At 35.3% G+C, this 17141-nt stretch overlaps 1 protein-coding gene across 1 annotated transcript in view; it reads right to left on the minus strand.

The window, feature by feature from the left end:
* DNAH5 (dynein axonemal heavy chain 5) overlaps window positions 1-17141 on the minus strand; it is a gene marked incomplete at both ends in the record, with an annotated part of 132058 nt that overhangs the window by 20440 nt on the left and 94477 nt on the right. The window contains 10 exons of the mRNA XM_082015325.1: window positions 4787-4969; window positions 5377-5532; window positions 6784-7100; window positions 8522-8657; window positions 9258-9395; window positions 10305-10484; window positions 11893-12096; window positions 14051-14227; window positions 14490-14604; window positions 16497-16728. Of these exons, the coding sequence (XP_081871451.1) occupies window positions 4787-4969; window positions 5377-5532; window positions 6784-7100; window positions 8522-8657; window positions 9258-9395; window positions 10305-10484; window positions 11893-12096; window positions 14051-14227; window positions 14490-14604; window positions 16497-16728 (1838 nt within the window). The remainder of the gene's footprint in view (window positions 1-4786; window positions 4970-5376; window positions 5533-6783; window positions 7101-8521; window positions 8658-9257; window positions 9396-10304; window positions 10485-11892; window positions 12097-14050; window positions 14228-14489; window positions 14605-16496; window positions 16729-17141) is intronic.

Raw genomic sequence — 17141 nt, forward strand, 5'->3', positions numbered from 1 at the left:
GTAATCAAAAATAAAAATCAAAATAAAACAAGGTATTTGGTTTTAAAAGTACTGATCTTACTAAAACAGCATGGGTCAAGAGTAACTGCACTAATTTAGGGAAAGAATTCCAGTGGTACTTCTGACAGCAGGTCTACTGCCAGGTTTCTGAACCTGCTACATAAGTATGCATTAACAAATCATTTCAACAAATACTATGGAGCCTGCTCATATCGTGCCCTAATAGGATTAGAAGTTAAGAATTGTAATTGTTTTTCTTCTCTTTCTGTTTCAAAGACAAGTGCAAACACCTTTCCAGGCATAAGATTTTATTTCTATCTAATGCCATCCTCATTTATGCCCTGTCTTCCAGTCACCCATATTAAAAATACAGTCTCAGTAATAACGAGCAACCTTAGTCAATGAATCAAGCATCAAATATTTCAAGAAGTGCATCTAAAAATACTTCTCCATCAAACAGGGTTAACTTCAGTCTCTCACTGAAATGCTTCATTGACTAAGAAAACATGTAGTACTCAAATTGAGTTGCTTCACTAGAAGTATTTAGTTGATTACTTTTAGTAATACAGGCTGGGTGGTTTATATATCTACTTTGTTTTCCAGCGGTCATATATAAAAGATGGATACCTGTTGATTAACAGCTTTACACTGGGGAAAAAAAAAAACAAAACTGTTTAAAGTATCTAGACAAATACATTCTTCAGAGAAAAAAGGCTTTCAGTTGATTCTTATACTACTCTTAAAATTAAACTTTAAATACTTATTACAAATTTATCCCTCATAGATAAAAATACTCCATTGAAACAAGAGAATATGTTTGAATACAGTGAAGTAAAAAGAAAGAAAAAGGGAGAGGATGGGTTAAAGAGTCTTTCATAAGATATAATAGGAACCTTATGAATCAACAAGTGATTCAGTTGGTAGAAATATTAGCTATGTCTAGAGAAGTATTCCTTCACTGTTTACAAAGGTCTGGTGGATAGTTTTAACAATGTCTCATCTAAGTTAGAAACTCTGTGTTCACTCCACCTTTGCCAAGTTCACTTCAGTGCTGCAGAGAGGCTGCTTACTTGTCCAAAGAAACAGAGACAACACTAAGAAATACATGTTCTCTCATATGGCACTGGAGGCATTATGAACCCGAGACCTTAGCAAAGCTTAAGAAAGGTTTTACTCCCCTATTATAGGGGAGTAAATATATATATATAAAAAATATACATGTAATCCCCCAATTTATTTAAGCCACCTTAATTTATACAGATTTGCAACACTCTTACAACTTTTGAAACTGTTGGGTTTTTTCCCACATTATAAACTTGCGGTCTTCTCACTCCTACATTCTGCTAATATTCCTAAGTATTTCAAGCACTTAGTTCTTCTAAAGAAAGTCCTTTTATCTTAAAAAGGAAATTAAAAAAAAAAAAGTCTTCTTCATCTCATTATCAGATTTAGGTTCTTTTCTTGTCACTGTACAAAAGGTATATTGAAACATAATCATCATCAGGTAGAAAAGATTTATTGGGACCGTTGCCATAGAATAATGTAAATGTCACATAGAAGATCTGCATACAGACTCAAAAGATTCTGACAAAAACTGATGAAAAAAGACAAGAAAACTACACTTAACTGCATTTTAATCAACTGATGCCTAACAGAACTAAAGAAAAGCAGGTGGCAATTACGAAGCATGACAAGCATTATGCAAGTTTGATAAAGCAAAAACAATTTTTAAAGTATAGCATTAAAAGAATGTTAGCATCCCATTAAATATAATAATTATCATGCTGAGAAATAATTCTGAGCCAAATTAAATTTCATGTTTTTCTGAGATCAATTTAAAAGGTTAAACATATTCTAAAATGCGATGCATTTGAAAAACAGAAAGCTAAGTTTTCCTCACAAGAGCCTGAGAAACAAGCTGGAAACAGAATGACCAAACTAAAGCAAGTGAAGTAACCTCAGATGAAAACCTTAGTGAAAAATCCACCTATTAAGATTTTAAAATACTTTTTGCAGATCAGGAAGAGTAAACAGATGAAAGTTTTCTGCATGTCCTCCAAAATTTCCAGGCATAACATCAAGGATACAAAAAAATTAAGCCAAGTTACCATATACATAAATTCAAGAAACTTGCATCAAAGAGGCTAGTTCAAATCCAGCTTCATGGAATTGGTTTCAAAAGCTAGCGTCATTTTACAGGCTGTACCAAAGCATGCAAGATCTTGTTAATATTCATAAAATATAAAAGCTGCTACATAGCTGATACCATTCTATCACAAAATGATTCACAAGTGCAAGGATTTGCATCAATTGATCCTCACAAAACTTGAGATTTTCCCCACCACAAGTCTTGAAATATGAATGTGAAAATTCATAAATCCATAAATAATTCATGTATATTATAACTCCACTACTAATCTGACATATCTATTTCTACGACAGTAAATAAGTTTTTTTGTGAAATTACATAACAGACAATGTATCTAAACAAGCGTATCATTAAAACAGTGTAAGTTATACTACATTCAGACATATATCAAGTCTCCTAAATCCAATTATTCAAAGAAATACAGAGTAGAAATAAATTTATACAGATATATCAGCTACCCTTTGACCTCCTTATGTTTAGCTCACATCTTGCAAATTCGTTTAACATTCTGGCGGAAAAGAAGAAATCAGTACCAGCATTCTTATCAGCAGTCAGTCAACTCTTTGAGATGTACACCACACATTATACCAATGGGCATACCAGACAACACAGAAACAGAATCAGAATCTTTGCAGAATCTTTAAATGACGTACTGCAAACCCTCTTTCTCACTGTATTGTCTAAAACTCATTCACTCTAAGTGCAGAACCATATTAGAGACGATGGAATGGCAAAAAGGATACAAATGTACATAGAAACCTTGAAGAACACTAACTTCAGATAAATAATCTCTTCTCTTTTTGGGGCAGAATTTCCACACATAAATTCTAACGCTGGATATCACCAAGCAGTCATACTGCTCAAATCATTTGGCAAACTGTCTCACCACCTCCCTACCAATGGCTACAAGATGGCAGCAAGAATCCAAACACTTAAGAGGGAAATCCCCAAATTCCCAAAGGAAATTTTCATAGGAAAAAAAGGTTTTGGATGGTGGGATACGTCTGAATTGACTCTTCAGGAATCCCTGAACCACAAGATGCAAAAACAGAGGCCAGGCAAACTGAAAAGCGGTAAGTATATTCAATGAAAGTCCCCCTGCCTGTCAAGTGGTCCACTTGTCATTTATCTGGAAGAACTATCCTCAGATGTTTACAGGCAAAGCAGTAGTGTGTACAACAGTCTGAGAAGCTGGTCCAGAGAGCACAGTATGTCCACCCATTAGACGTTCCAAGTTAGTGGCAAAGATACCATAGAATAGTTTTATTTGCAAGGGACCTCCAGAAATTAACTAGTCCAACCCCCTGCTCAAAGCAGGTCTAAATACGTCAGTTGCTCGTTGCCATGTCCAATTGAGACTTGAACCCATCCAAGAATGGAGATTCACAACATCCCTGGGTAATCTATTCCTGGCTTGGACCACTCTCAATTTAATTATTTTTTTCCTAATATCTAATCAGAATGTCCCATGTCTCAACTTGGGTCTACTACTTCTTAGTCTGTTGCTTTGCACCTCTGAGAAAAATTAGGCTCCTATCTTTTCTGTGTCCTCCAAGCAGGCATACAGCAACTGCAATGACTGGAGGAATTTGCTGATAAAATGACTGTCATCTTGAGGAACATACTGTATTGTAGGGCCCAGAAGTGAAGTTTGGCATAAGGCTTTGTGAATATACACATCACAGCGTGTTTCAGACAGACAGTGACTATTCCATTACATTGTGGGTTGACAAGCTGTCACTGGTTGAAGCAAAGCTGATGGTGCAATGAAGATGTCTGACAAAATATAAGCCTTCAGAGAATGAGAATGATTTCTCTCATGAGATCCATGGACTGATCAGGAATGAAATGCAACTACTTTACATTAACAAGATGACTGAGGCCATTAAGGAGGAATGTTGTACATTGGGGGGAAGGTGGGAGAGGAGGACAGGAGGACCTTAACAGATGTCACAATAAGGGAACAAATACATTTACCTTCCTCTCTAGTGAAGGTGAACTGGAACTATTGTCAAAATCTTAGAAAATACACAGTCATAGATGCATAGTGTCTCATTTGACTTCAATATTGCGTGACCTTATAGTTAGAGGAATTAAGTGTCCAACAGTTCAAAGGATACCAACCAGCCTCCCTTCAGAACTGCTGGTGGCATGTTTATTGGGATTGTCATACTGAACTTGGACTTCCTCAACGAATACATCTGCAATGTCAAAATAGGTAGTTAGCCCATTTCCCCTTGGAGCAAGGAAGTAACTAAGTCTGAATCCTCTGTACCAGGTTATGTTGCAGCGAGCTCTACCGTGTGTAGACAGAAGAACATCAGTTTTTATTCCAGCCTCTTTTCCTTTTCACAGGCCATTTTCATGAGGTTCTAATTCATTGAGGCAGGAAAAATAAGGTGAGTATAGTACCGTTGTGACAATAAAAACAAACAGAAACTTCCACTTGAATGAGTCAATTTCTTCTGTACCAGCTTTTAAACCATCATAAATAGGTTATATTAAGAATAATGACAATAGAGGGAGCCAGAAAGTTACCCTGCAATATGGGAATAGAGAGTAATAAACAAAAGTAAAACCTTCTACAGGTAAACGTAAGATGTATACCCAGGAAAGAGATACAATTAATTATTTTACCTGTTTCTCTGTGAGAATGACTCTGCCTAAGAGTTGATTTTCAAGACCTTTCATGGTCACAGTAAAGTCAATGATGGAGGTTCGAGCACTAATTTCAGGAGAGTAATCTGGATTTGGCAGTTTTGTAGTAATGTAAAGTCTGAAGCCACTCATAACATCTACTTCCTTATCACCAACCTTCACCTTAAGAAAAGTATTAAAAAGAAGTCTTGAGATATGAAGAACCAGTACATACTCCTTCAGACACTGCATGTAGAAACAAAGGTTATATTTTTCTGTTCAAAGGCATAAAAATCCAGCTTTAAGTTATATGTCTGATGCAAAGAACTTGTTGAGAATATCTATGGAACACTTCAGATGACTCACAGATTATTTCTATTTTTAAAAATTGACAAAAGCAAAGGGATAAGGAACTTATATATTTGACTATTTGTGATCTTAAACTTAAACTCTACCTTTTTTGGTATTATCATTAATCAAATTTAAATATGAGTTCAAACTTTTATAGTTATACAGTTATTAGGAGTTACTTTGTTGCAGGCAAAGAGTGGGGCTGTTTCCACTTGCTTGCTCATTTGTTTTATTTTTACCTTGTTGGCTGCACCAGTTTTAATGAAGTTCCTTTCCAAAACATTATCAAGTGCTGGGTCCAGCTCTTCTCCAACATCTTCTATCAAAAGAGGTCGTCCCAAAGAAAGGCTGTCTTCTAAGTGATTTCTAAAATACTTGTGATTCAAAGAAGTGATCTAAAAATACAATCATGGACCTATGTATTATGTTATACCCAGTTACCAAGCTTATAAATTACTTAATTTTTTAAAAAAAACTACTGACAAAAGCAATGATCCTACGGTTAGATTAGGATTAAGGTAAAGATGACTACAAGAAATGGTAGCATCAGTGCACCATATTCTCATTACTTCTGTTTTTCAACTACAAAAGTAGAAGCAAAGCAATGATGAGCACTTAAAAGTTTTGATATCCTATGAGTGCAACTAGACGAGAAATTCACAGGAACCTTTTATCACTTTCAATTTTATCGTGGATAACTTCCCTAAATCAAACTGCAGCAAGGTCAGTTCCGAGATTAGGGCTTTTTCCCCCCACCCCCCTTGAAAATTAGGGGGTTTATTGAACAAGACATTAAATAGTCTTTGCTTTAAAAAGTAGTCCTTGGTACAACTGTGATTCATTTTCAACATGTATATAAAGCACATTCAGCTCAGTCTTTTTATAACTCCATAGTTAAAAACTAATAATATTTGTTTAACGTAACTAGCTAGGCAACCATTAAAGGATTCCACGCTGAGATATCAACAGGAATGAAAGTTGTTTCCTGGTAATACTCTCAGAGCCACTCTATTATCATCCTTCAAACATCTCTTTATCTTTTTCAGCGATCTCTTTTAAAAAAGGTGGTTTATTGGTGTAATCATAATTGTAGCAAGCAAGGACTTTCTCATTTTTTCCCCTGTTTGCATTGGTGTATCTTGCCTCAGACTGTTGCAATACTGACTTCCCTGTACATTTGCAGAATATTTAGCACCTGACATCCATGCTAAGCCAACACAAATTATTAATAATTTCTGATTAAAAGATGATAAAAATATCATGTTGTGCATCTTCATTTTTAAACATTTATATGAACCTGTATTCATTACTTATTTGCTTTTTCTTCCCTAATGCTTATGGTATTCTGCAAACATACTTCAGCCCTCATCAGACATTATCCTTCCAGCCTATTTTCCAACAGTTCATGTTTCATTCAAATAAAGTCATTAAACAAATCCTGTCATTGGTGCTAGTAAGCTCCAAATGAACATTTTCATATCCAGCCAAATCTCAAATCTACCAAAATATATCTGAGATGTCTTTTATATCTAGACTAGGCATTTTCTGTAACAGGCATTTGCTAAGTATTGTTTGAATCACTGAATTGTAATGTTTTGTGACATAAGAGTTTATAGGGATTATGAAAACACCAGCATTCCTATTACCTGAAGTTCATTTCTGCCTTCCTTATTTTTAATCCAAATTTTACCCTGTGCCTGTGGATCAATTAATAAAGGATAACGAGATGCATTAGTGACAATGATTCCATTCTGTATGGATAAGTCATCATTTGGTAATCCTTGCAGATTCCATTCACTGATAGTTGGAGCATCAGTCAACATTTCTATGAGGTTCAAGTTGTTACCAAAGGGGATCTTCCGGCTTTTCATTTCCTTTTGCCAGTCATTTAACAGCAGACTGCGGAACTCTTGGTTAAAAGGACCAGAATAGGACAGAAAAGCTGTAGCCAAGAGTACATCACCTTAAACAGAAAAATGAAAAAACCAAAACATTACAACTTTGCCAATTCTATTCATGAATGAGCTGCTTCCTTCTCTAGTTATTACATGGTGTGGCTGGTAACTGAAGAACACACTTAGACACATAAAGAAGACAAATCAGCTTTTTTGCCAAGGGTCATTACATAGCAAGACAATGCTACATTTCAGTAAATGCCACGTTTACTTTGTCCTTACAATGCAACTGCAGAAATCAAGAGATGGGCATCTGTCAGCCAGCCAACACACACACACATATAACACTATTCCAAATACCAGATCCTGCACAAGCAGGACATGGCAGAATAAACTTACTCATAAACTTCAAATTCCATCATTTCCTTGTACAATTATAAGAATCGGCTTAAACAATATTTTTGGGGGAGAAAAGCACCTTTATTTAGAAATACTAATTAAGAAGAAATCAATGAAAATTATTACTACTACTAATAAAAAAAAATTGTAACAGACATCATTATGGAGGTATTAAGTGTGAAAAGTTTTAATCTTCTGTTCAGCTTTAAAATTGCCCCCCTAAGTTTCATGACACCATAGCTGTGGGGTTTTTTTGTACCTCTGAAGTATGCAGGATTCAAACTGAAAAAGATATTGTACTTTTATATTGAATACTGATATTTTTTAGACTTTTTCTAGTTTTCTATAAAACACACATGATGAGTGTGTGAGGAAGGTATCCTGTATTTTTACTAAGTTAATAATACACATGTATGTATATTATACCAGCAAATAAAATACAACCTAACTACTGTAATACAACCTATACAACAATATCTGTTTTTCAAGGCAAAAGTCAGAGAAGAAACTTCAGACCACAGTAAAGGACAAGGTAAATTTCATTACTAACTAATAAATTAATTCTGTATTAAATTACTTAAGTTTCCAAGTGCATATTTATAAAATAAAAATTAACTTATACGAAACAAAAGTTTTATGAACATTAGTAACTGCATTTAAAAATATTTATTTATACATATAAATGTCAGTGCCTGAATATTAGTCTTCCTCTCCTCCATATGTGTTCTCAGTTAAAGACATTTTATTGGCAGTTGTTAACATATCACTCTCAACTGCTGCCTACAAACATCAGTGAAGTTAAAACATCAGTGTCCCAAGTATGCACGGCATGTTATGCACATCAAGTAAAAGCCCATGCACAGCATATACAGTTACTGTTTGGGGTTTTTTAACATGAACTTTAGTCTCATATTGTATTTTTTACCTAGCAGTGTTTTAGTAAGAGAATTAATAACAATTACCCTCATTTTAGCAACAGAAAAGCTAAGCTACAAAGGAAAAGTTTGAAATTTCTTATGTTTTCAGTTTGACTACCCATTAAAACTCAAGTGGCTAACTTCCAAGTTCAAAGGTGTGGACAAAAGCTTACCCACTAGCCTCTTGGTTTGCACAGTAAATTCTCTACTCTGTTCTGTCCACCTCTCTTTTTCATCTGCTAAACCACTTATAAGACTTGAGGCAGTTTGCATTTTATGACGGCAACGCTCAGCATCTTCAAGCAAAGTCTAGAAAAAAAACATACACCAAGAAATATGGTTTACAGTCATGTATCTGATAGGACAGAAAAATCCCTACATCTAATTAAACCAGTAGTTAAACAACAGCTTAAAAATATACTCTCCAACACTTATATCACCATGCAGTGAAAGAGAGTAAGTGGGACGGAAAAAACATACCAGGACAAACTATCAACATCTGTCATAGATGTGACTCAGCTTCTTAGTATTTCTGCTCTTAACTTTCATGATGGCATACATGTTAAATGATATGTGAAACGGCTGGTACCTATTAACTCTGGGGAATTCTGCCCAGAATTTCAAACACATTATACACAGATAACAGACATTAATGAAATTTGATGTTACAGTAGTAGGCACTAAATAAAAAATCCAAATAGTTTTTGAGGAGATAGAAGGGAGGAGGGGAGAAGATCAGTGGTGAAAGAGAGAGGTGGGATCCAAAGAGGCAGTATCCAAATAATGTCTGTCTCTCTCATCCTCTGTTGATTAACATCCTTTCCAAGGAATAATAGTGAAATTAACTGATTGCATTAAGTTTTCCTTAAAGTAAAGGTGACAACCTCTTTTCTGTAAAGAGCAGTTCACCTGTTTTTCTCTCATTGCTTTTTCATACTCTGCCTGCACAATATCTAATTCTTCTTGCTTGGCACCCAGTTCTTCTTGAGCTTTCTGCAGATCCAGCATAGCAGTGGTTAGGCGATTCTCCTGGATTGCTAAATTAGCCTATGAAGCATACAAATATAAAAGTGTATTCATACACACAACATCTCGAAGCATTTGCTATAATATATCTCAAAGGGTTTTACTGTACTACATTTCAAAATCAAACTGCTCAGTAGAGATTTCATCATTCATTAAAGTCTTTTATTTGAATTTTACAACAAACTAACTTCTTATGCAGGTAGCTGCAGTTAAGCAGTTTGTCTAACATCAATTACAAAAAATAATTAGAAAAACTTCTAGGAATACCAGCCATTCTCCATCTGACACAAAAGTTAGTGTGACCTAGCCTGCAAAAAAGACTGGTGCCACTAGAAGCCTATTTGACTTCTCCAACCAATATGCTTGTCTAATGAAAGATACTACCTCTAACTATAAATCTTGCTTCCCTCTTGGTCATTCCTATTATAAATACAAGCTAGTCTGTTTTAAAATAATGTTTGACCATGTTCTTCCTGGCTTTCATTCTTACCTTTTATCAACTATTTAGGCTGTTTTTTCTCTAAATAACACTGATGAACAGAGTCTTTCTGTACAGTCTTATGAACTGAGATTCAGAAATTTAAAAGAACTGGATCTCGAGTTTTTTCCTATGTAATTCTTAATTAAGGTAAAGAAATTGCAGTAGTGAATTAAACTAGATGACAGTTGCTTCAACCCCATTCAGAAGGGGCACAGAGGCATAAAACTGCACAATCTCTTTCATAATTTTGTCAATTTACAAGTGGTAGTACATTTGAAATATATTTTACTGTAGAGTTACTATTTTCAAGACAATAAATTCCTAGAGGCATGCACCAGTTGGAATAAGGCAGCTGATGTTTCCAGCAGATGAAATCCTCAAAGGCACACAGATGGGGAGGAGAAGGAGCAAAGGGTGTTTGTGTGCCTCCCACAGAGGAATAGACTTACCTTTAAAGGTAATACTTCTTTGTTGATGGAAAAAAATACAGCCATAGCTTTGGTCCATGAGCAAAGGCCAGCAACATTCCCACATACTCTCTTAGCTGTCTCAATGTTGTAGTCCACCATGTCAAAATAAGGGCTCAAAAGTTCTACCACTTCTTCATTAATTGTGTCTTTTGGAAATTGCTAAAATCAAAAAGTGAAATATACACAATATATGTCAACTATACAAATATGTATTGCAGCACAGAAAAATGGTACCAACAAACAGCTAATATGAAGTTCTCTGTCTCATGCATCTTTGAGAGCTTGACAAAGTCATTCATTCCATTTTGTTCTATATACTTAGAGAATGTAAAAAATTATACCTCCATTTATGATCTTCACTATCTTACATAATCCATTGCTGTTACACAGCTAATTGTTGATGCAAGATATCACTGATATCCTGCTTAAAATTCCATTTTCCTTAAGACTGAACAAGTAACTTAACAATCCTCAAAAGAAAAGGAAAATGTTGGCTCTGGTTCATAAACGTACATTCTGCAAGAGAGTCCCTTCAAAGAGAAAGCCAGCCATCTTCTCCTTAAGTTACCTTATCTCATTAATGGAATGTGTTTCAATTTTAAGAATTTATTTTGACCCTCTCTATTCTCCAAAAAACATCTCTTCCATTTTTCATCCCCAAAAGCTCTCAATTTCCTCCCTCAAATTTATTTTGACGGTCAAATATTCTGTATAAGTTTGGTCGTCTTTAAAGATTTATTTACAAGGTATAACAAAAGTCCATCACTGATGAACTTGAAAAAATAGCTCTTCCCTGAAGTACAAATAGGTTTATTTATGCACAAGCAATGAAAAGTTGAAGCCTTCAGTAAATTAAAAATCCTTACGAGTAGATGCAATGTGAATTCTACATAAATGGCATCCATGGCACTATCAACCACGCAAAGTTGGTCAAGCCTTGCCATCTGTGATTTACCACTGGACCAGAGACAGATTATGTAAAAAAACTGCACAAATCAGAGATAATAACATCCAGTGGGGCAGGACAAAGTACAATTTATTCTGAGTAGATTAATCATAGTATTATTAGTTTAAATTATGAACAGATATTTATTTACCAGTTACTCTTCCCATTTCCCTAGACACATGCTATGGCACTGAAAATCCCAAATTTAAAAAAAAATCTGATTTTTTACATCCTGTTAATCAACTATTCTTTTGCAAACCACTGCACAAGTTGCAATGCTGAAAATTAATGAAGAGTTAGGTACCAGAAAAAAGATGTTTTCTATCAGCTTTAATGAAACAGATAAGTAATGGCTATTCAAACCAAATGCTTAAAGCTTTGAATCATTTGTCACTGAAAGTAATTTCATTGCTTTACTTAGGAGAAGCTATAACTGATTTATGACCTGACTTTGCCAGCAGGGTTCAAGTTGATTTCATTATGACATACTTATTTTTAAGCTCTTAACATTTCAGTGTGTCTGATTTCCCTTGCATATTTGTTCTCCTATGAACACCAGAGAAAACACCATCCCCTATTTCAATAAATTAAACAAATATCAAAAAGAAATTGCACAAGCACCTGTAGGTTCTGTAAGAAGTTCCCTGCTGTCATCAGTTTCAAAGATTCTTGCCATGATGGGATGGTACAGCATTTTTCCTGATCGATTTTCACATTGTTCACTTTTCGCTGGAAGAGCAGTAACACACAGTCCATGATACGCATAATGAGATGAGGAGGTCGACCCAGTGTGCGGACAGTAGCAATATCTGCAGGTTTTATTGTCTATGAATTTAAAACAAAGGGTAAAGCAATTACTCATTGTTTATTTAATAAGACATAGAGCACAAGCTCACCAACAGTATTAATCCATTGAAGAAAAAAAAATTATTCATATTTTTTTTGACTGAAAATAAATTTTACCTCTAAAAAGCATGAAGCTAGACGAACCCTCCAACCAGATTTCCACTATGACCTCCTAGCAACTCCTAGGAAGCCTCAGCTCAGCCACCTCCACAGCAGCACCTAAAAGCTTAAAACTACCATGCACATTTTTGGCAAAACAAAGAGCAAAACAGAAACACCTTGAAATTTTACCTAATTTTTTAAAATGCAAATCTATTGACCAGAAACTGAGTCTAGGAAAGAAAATACATTCTGTTGATATTTGGCAAATGAAGCTGAATTAAAGAAACCAGTCAGAGGGCCTGATACATGTATAGATTTGCACCTTCTGATTCATCTTGCTGGGAATGTTCCTGTTGTAGAAGCCTCAAATAAATTATAATGTATAAAAACTTGGGCCCAATTAAGTAAGGCCAAGTAAGCCTAGGGTGCAAGTCTAATACTATGACTCATAACTCTAGTGTACATCATGAATCAGAAAGGACTATCAGAAAAGTCTGTTGAAGATGTCTCCTTAGAGAAGTACTAATCTGAGCAGTAATGCATACTGCACCACATACAGAGCAAAAATCCACTGAACAACGGTAACTGCTGGTGGACGGGCTCACTCCTATAACAGACATAACTTGGATCAGAAGCTTTGCTTATTCATAGACATTAATCAGCATAAGTACATGGACGGTGACAAAGAGTAAGCAACAGGTTATTGCAGGTGTTACAACACCTTGCTTCTAGTCTAGCACATGCCTCACTGGGAATTCATAAAGGAAGATTATAATTACTTACATTTATACTTCAAGAAAGGGATTGTAAATTATTGCAGATTATCCTGATCATCTTCTTTCTGCCTGCCTTTTTTTTCACTTCAATATTTTACTGCTCATTGGGTTCACTGATAATTCAGCAGTCAGAGATTGTTAAGCACCTCTCCCTCAAAGTGAAGTCATACATTCAGAAGATCCATGAAAATTTATTTATATTAGATTATGAAGACCTTGGTTTGAAGGAACATTACAATAGTCTTTAGCCATCACAACTGTTGGAAAAGAAAACTTTCCAGTAAATCTATATAACCACCTTTGAAGTGTATCTATCGTTCAGGTTTTTCCTTCATTCTTTTCTGTTTCTTGAGATGTCAGCTCCCTGCTCCCCTCTAGCATTAGGTTTACTTCAAATCCCACTACTGCTGCTCACGACAAACATCTTCTCTTACACAGTCAGCTGAACAGACATTTTTAGAAAAATACAATGCAAGATCAACAAAAATTAATCTTTTTTCATTACTAGCGATGCATCATATGGGCAGAGCGTTATTACTCTTAAAAAAGCTTTACAAAAGAGTATCTTGAAAGACATTAAGTCCCATGGTGAACGTTAGAATCTGGGTAATGCCACAACTCGTAAGAAAAAAATATTTTTTTTTTTAAAAAGGCAGAAAAGAGTAGATTGGCAAAGTTATTCAAAATGCAAGTCATTGGTGAAAACAAAATAGAACAGGAGGGTTATATTTGGATGACTTCTTCAGTCACTGCACACAAGCTGTTTTATTCAGTTTTTGTCTAGTATCAACCTGCAGCATATCATATATCAACTATAGTTTCAAATGAAAGTTAAAACTCGCCCTTTTCTGAAAAAAAAAAACCCAAAATATTTTGGGTTTGGTACTCAGGTGGAAAAAGAAAAACAAAACTGAGCCTAAATAGCCTCAAAATATGTATATTTATTTGCATAAATTTTCTGTCAGATGATGAGTTATGCAATGCACCTGCAATTTTATGTTTTCAAAGAAGCCCATCTTCTTAGCAGTAGTGTTATACATGGCCCAAGTACTAACCTGTAAGGCTGCTTCTGCTTCTTCCAAAGCAGGCTTAGCAGCTTCCAACTTCTCTTCAGCAATGGCTTTGTCAACTGAGATACTGTCTACAATAGCTTGAGCTTTGTCCTTCACTTTCTGAACTTCACCCTTCACCTTCTCAGCAGCTTGCGCTTTTACAGTAACTTCTTTCAATACCTAGAATGTGAGAAAACCCGCATGCCAAATATTAAAGAAAACACCTAGTTGGAAGAATGTTTTAATTTTTGTTGTAAAATTTTATCTGTTGAATTCCAGAATCAGAAAACTCAAACAAGATGACTTGCATCACTGTTTTAAGTTTCCAAGGTTCTTTTTTTCCCAACACTTCATTTCCTTTTACTTGATGAACCTTTTCAAAATAGAAGAAATAAAGAGAGCAAAGAAATTAAAGAGAATACACTTTGAAGGCTGTACATACCATGTCAGCTTTTTCATTGGCAACTTGAAGTTCCTTTTCTTTTACCTCAAGCTCTCTGCTTAGAGCAGCCACTGACTCAGAGGCCTCTCTCAATTTTTCCAGTCCAGTATTCATTCTGGAGTTAAAAAACAAAATATGAAGTATGTAATTCCCTATGTAATTTACACTCTGCTTTCCAAATTATTCCATCAATAGAATGAATCACATCAATCAGAACGAACACTAGCAAAAAAATTTTTACACCAAAAATAAAACTTGTGCAGGAACTTTCACACAAGTGTTTGATGTCTTCAGAATCAAGAAAGTGAACAATAAAGAAATACATGAAGAGAGTCTGTGGCTTGAAATTTTACCCTCTTCTAACTCAAACAGTATGCCTTTATCGTTACATAAAAATCCTATACATTGGTTCCGTATATGGCACCATCCCTGTTGAGCTCTAACCTGATACTCAAGAAACCAAGTTATATACAGCAGAAAGCATTTTGTCATCACTGGAATCCTGGGAAATAGCTCAAATCACTATTTAGTTGTTTGAAGAGGATACTGAAAAATCTAATAAAATCAAAATATTGAAATCAAGACCAACAAAAAGTGTAACAGAAAAATAGCATTGAGATAACACTTTTCTCATTCAGCATTAAAATGCCCCTTCAACAGTGCTTTTTGTCTATCTAAGTCCTCACTTGAGACTTTTCAGACAAGTTTAAGTGGCCTCTACAGAGGCTGCTATTGCAAAGGCTAAGCAGTACGTGGACAGCTAACCAAAAAGAAGAGAACCTTCACAAGCAATTCAGACTATGCAACTAAGGTTAGGCAAAACAAATTGACATGTATGAACTAATCTGGTACATCTGAGGTGTCAAAAGGTAGAAAAGAACCTGAGGACGCCCCCCAAAAAAAGGGAATCAAAAGTGCTAAGGCTATCTAGATGTCACGATCACAGGTGAGATGCTGACATATAGCCTACCAGATGTTTCCATGAAGAGAAAAGTGGGAGGGTTAACCATGTTAAGACCCTGACATAGGAACCAGAGGCACAAAAGAGCAAGTTGTGCTAGGGGTGTAGGGGGAAATAATGGTCCTGAAGCTAGTAACAGGATCTTATATGTGGCGAGTTGCTGATTTCACGTGAGAAGAACGATTAACAGATAACCTAATAGGGCAGCCACAGGTACAACTAGAAATACAGAACTGTTTCCAGGCACCTTCAGGACCAGACCTCTCTGTTTTAAAAGTCTTCACCCATAACTAACTCCAGGTTTCTAACTCAATTTGGCTTTGAAACCAAAGAATATTTCAAAGTGAAATAAACTAGTTTGAGTCTTTCTTAAAGGCTTTCAGCTCTTTCTGCCCATACTTCAAAATTGAGAAGACGGTTTTTCTTAAGGGTGATACCAATTGATACACTAAATGCTAATTTTACATTGTATTTGATTATTTCTGACATGAAGGTAAATCTGCAAATAGACTTCATTAAAGTATCTGAATGGGAGAATTAATGTATCAAAACCGCTTTAATAGTCTACAAGTAAAAAGCTCAGCAGCCTAAATTTGGCCCTATGATCACAAAACCAAACACACCAAGGGTATTTCTTACATGTTGATATCAGGAGGATACAACTGTTCAGCAAGAAAACAAAAGTTGTTCTCTAGTAAATTAAATGCTATCATGAATATATTATGAAATTACACATAGATGTTTTCTTTTTACTCATTAAAAATACATGGGAATAATTTATATTCACCTTTTTTCCCCAGCACCTTGCTTGTTCATACATCACTACCCTTTCCCCCCCTCAAAAAAAATATATGGTCTTTAACTCGTATGCCAAGAGCAACCATAATATTTGATCAAGTTACACCTTTACACAATTTTAGGAAACTAAAAAAAAAAATCCTTTTGCTGTCCAAAGAGACAAGCCATGCATTGAGTCAAAGCATATCAGAATATACCTATCTGGGAAACAAAATTACAGAAAGATAGTAGCAAACTGAGCGGTTTACCTGTTTGCTAATGTCTGCACTTCAGCATGCTTTTCTTTGTATGTGGTTTTGTATCCCTGAATAAAGGACAGGTAGGATTTGGGAGTCACGTGTGTAGAACGTCTGTATCTTTGAAAGTAATCAGAACACTTCTCTGCCACTCCATCCTGGAATGAGCCCATACACTGCACAATCTCTCTCTTTGTATCAGCAGTGCAGTCCATATCAAATGAGGACAGGAAATGTTCAGATACTTAGGAAAGAAAAACATAAATGTAAGTAAATATTCAGTGAAAACTCTTAGCTTTTAAACAAGGCAATATAAAACATGTCAGCATCTAGTACGTCAGCTTTCCCCCAGCTTCTGAAACCCCAGATTTTACCCTCCACCATCAGATTCTTAACATCATTCCATAATTCTCAGTAAAAAGTATAGCCAAGGATCTGGTATTCTTTCATCTCCAAAGTGTGCAACTGCTTTTTCTCTCTGAACCTGTCTAACTGTTATCTATGAGGGATTGGGTAATCACAGCCTTCCTCTGTACGCCTGATCATAGGCACAGTCACTAATAATCTCTTTCCTTAGTAGTATTTTTCCTTCTTTACTAATGCCCTTAAGCCATCTTCAAGGGGAATTTTTCTTCAAACTGTGTTCAAAGCTTTTCA

The sequence above is a fragment of the Phaethon aethereus genome (genome assembly GCF_964289735.1).
Source record: "Phaethon aethereus genome assembly, chromosome: 2".
In the NCBI taxonomy this organism is placed as follows: Eukaryota; Metazoa; Chordata; class Aves; order Phaethontiformes; family Phaethontidae; genus Phaethon; species Phaethon aethereus.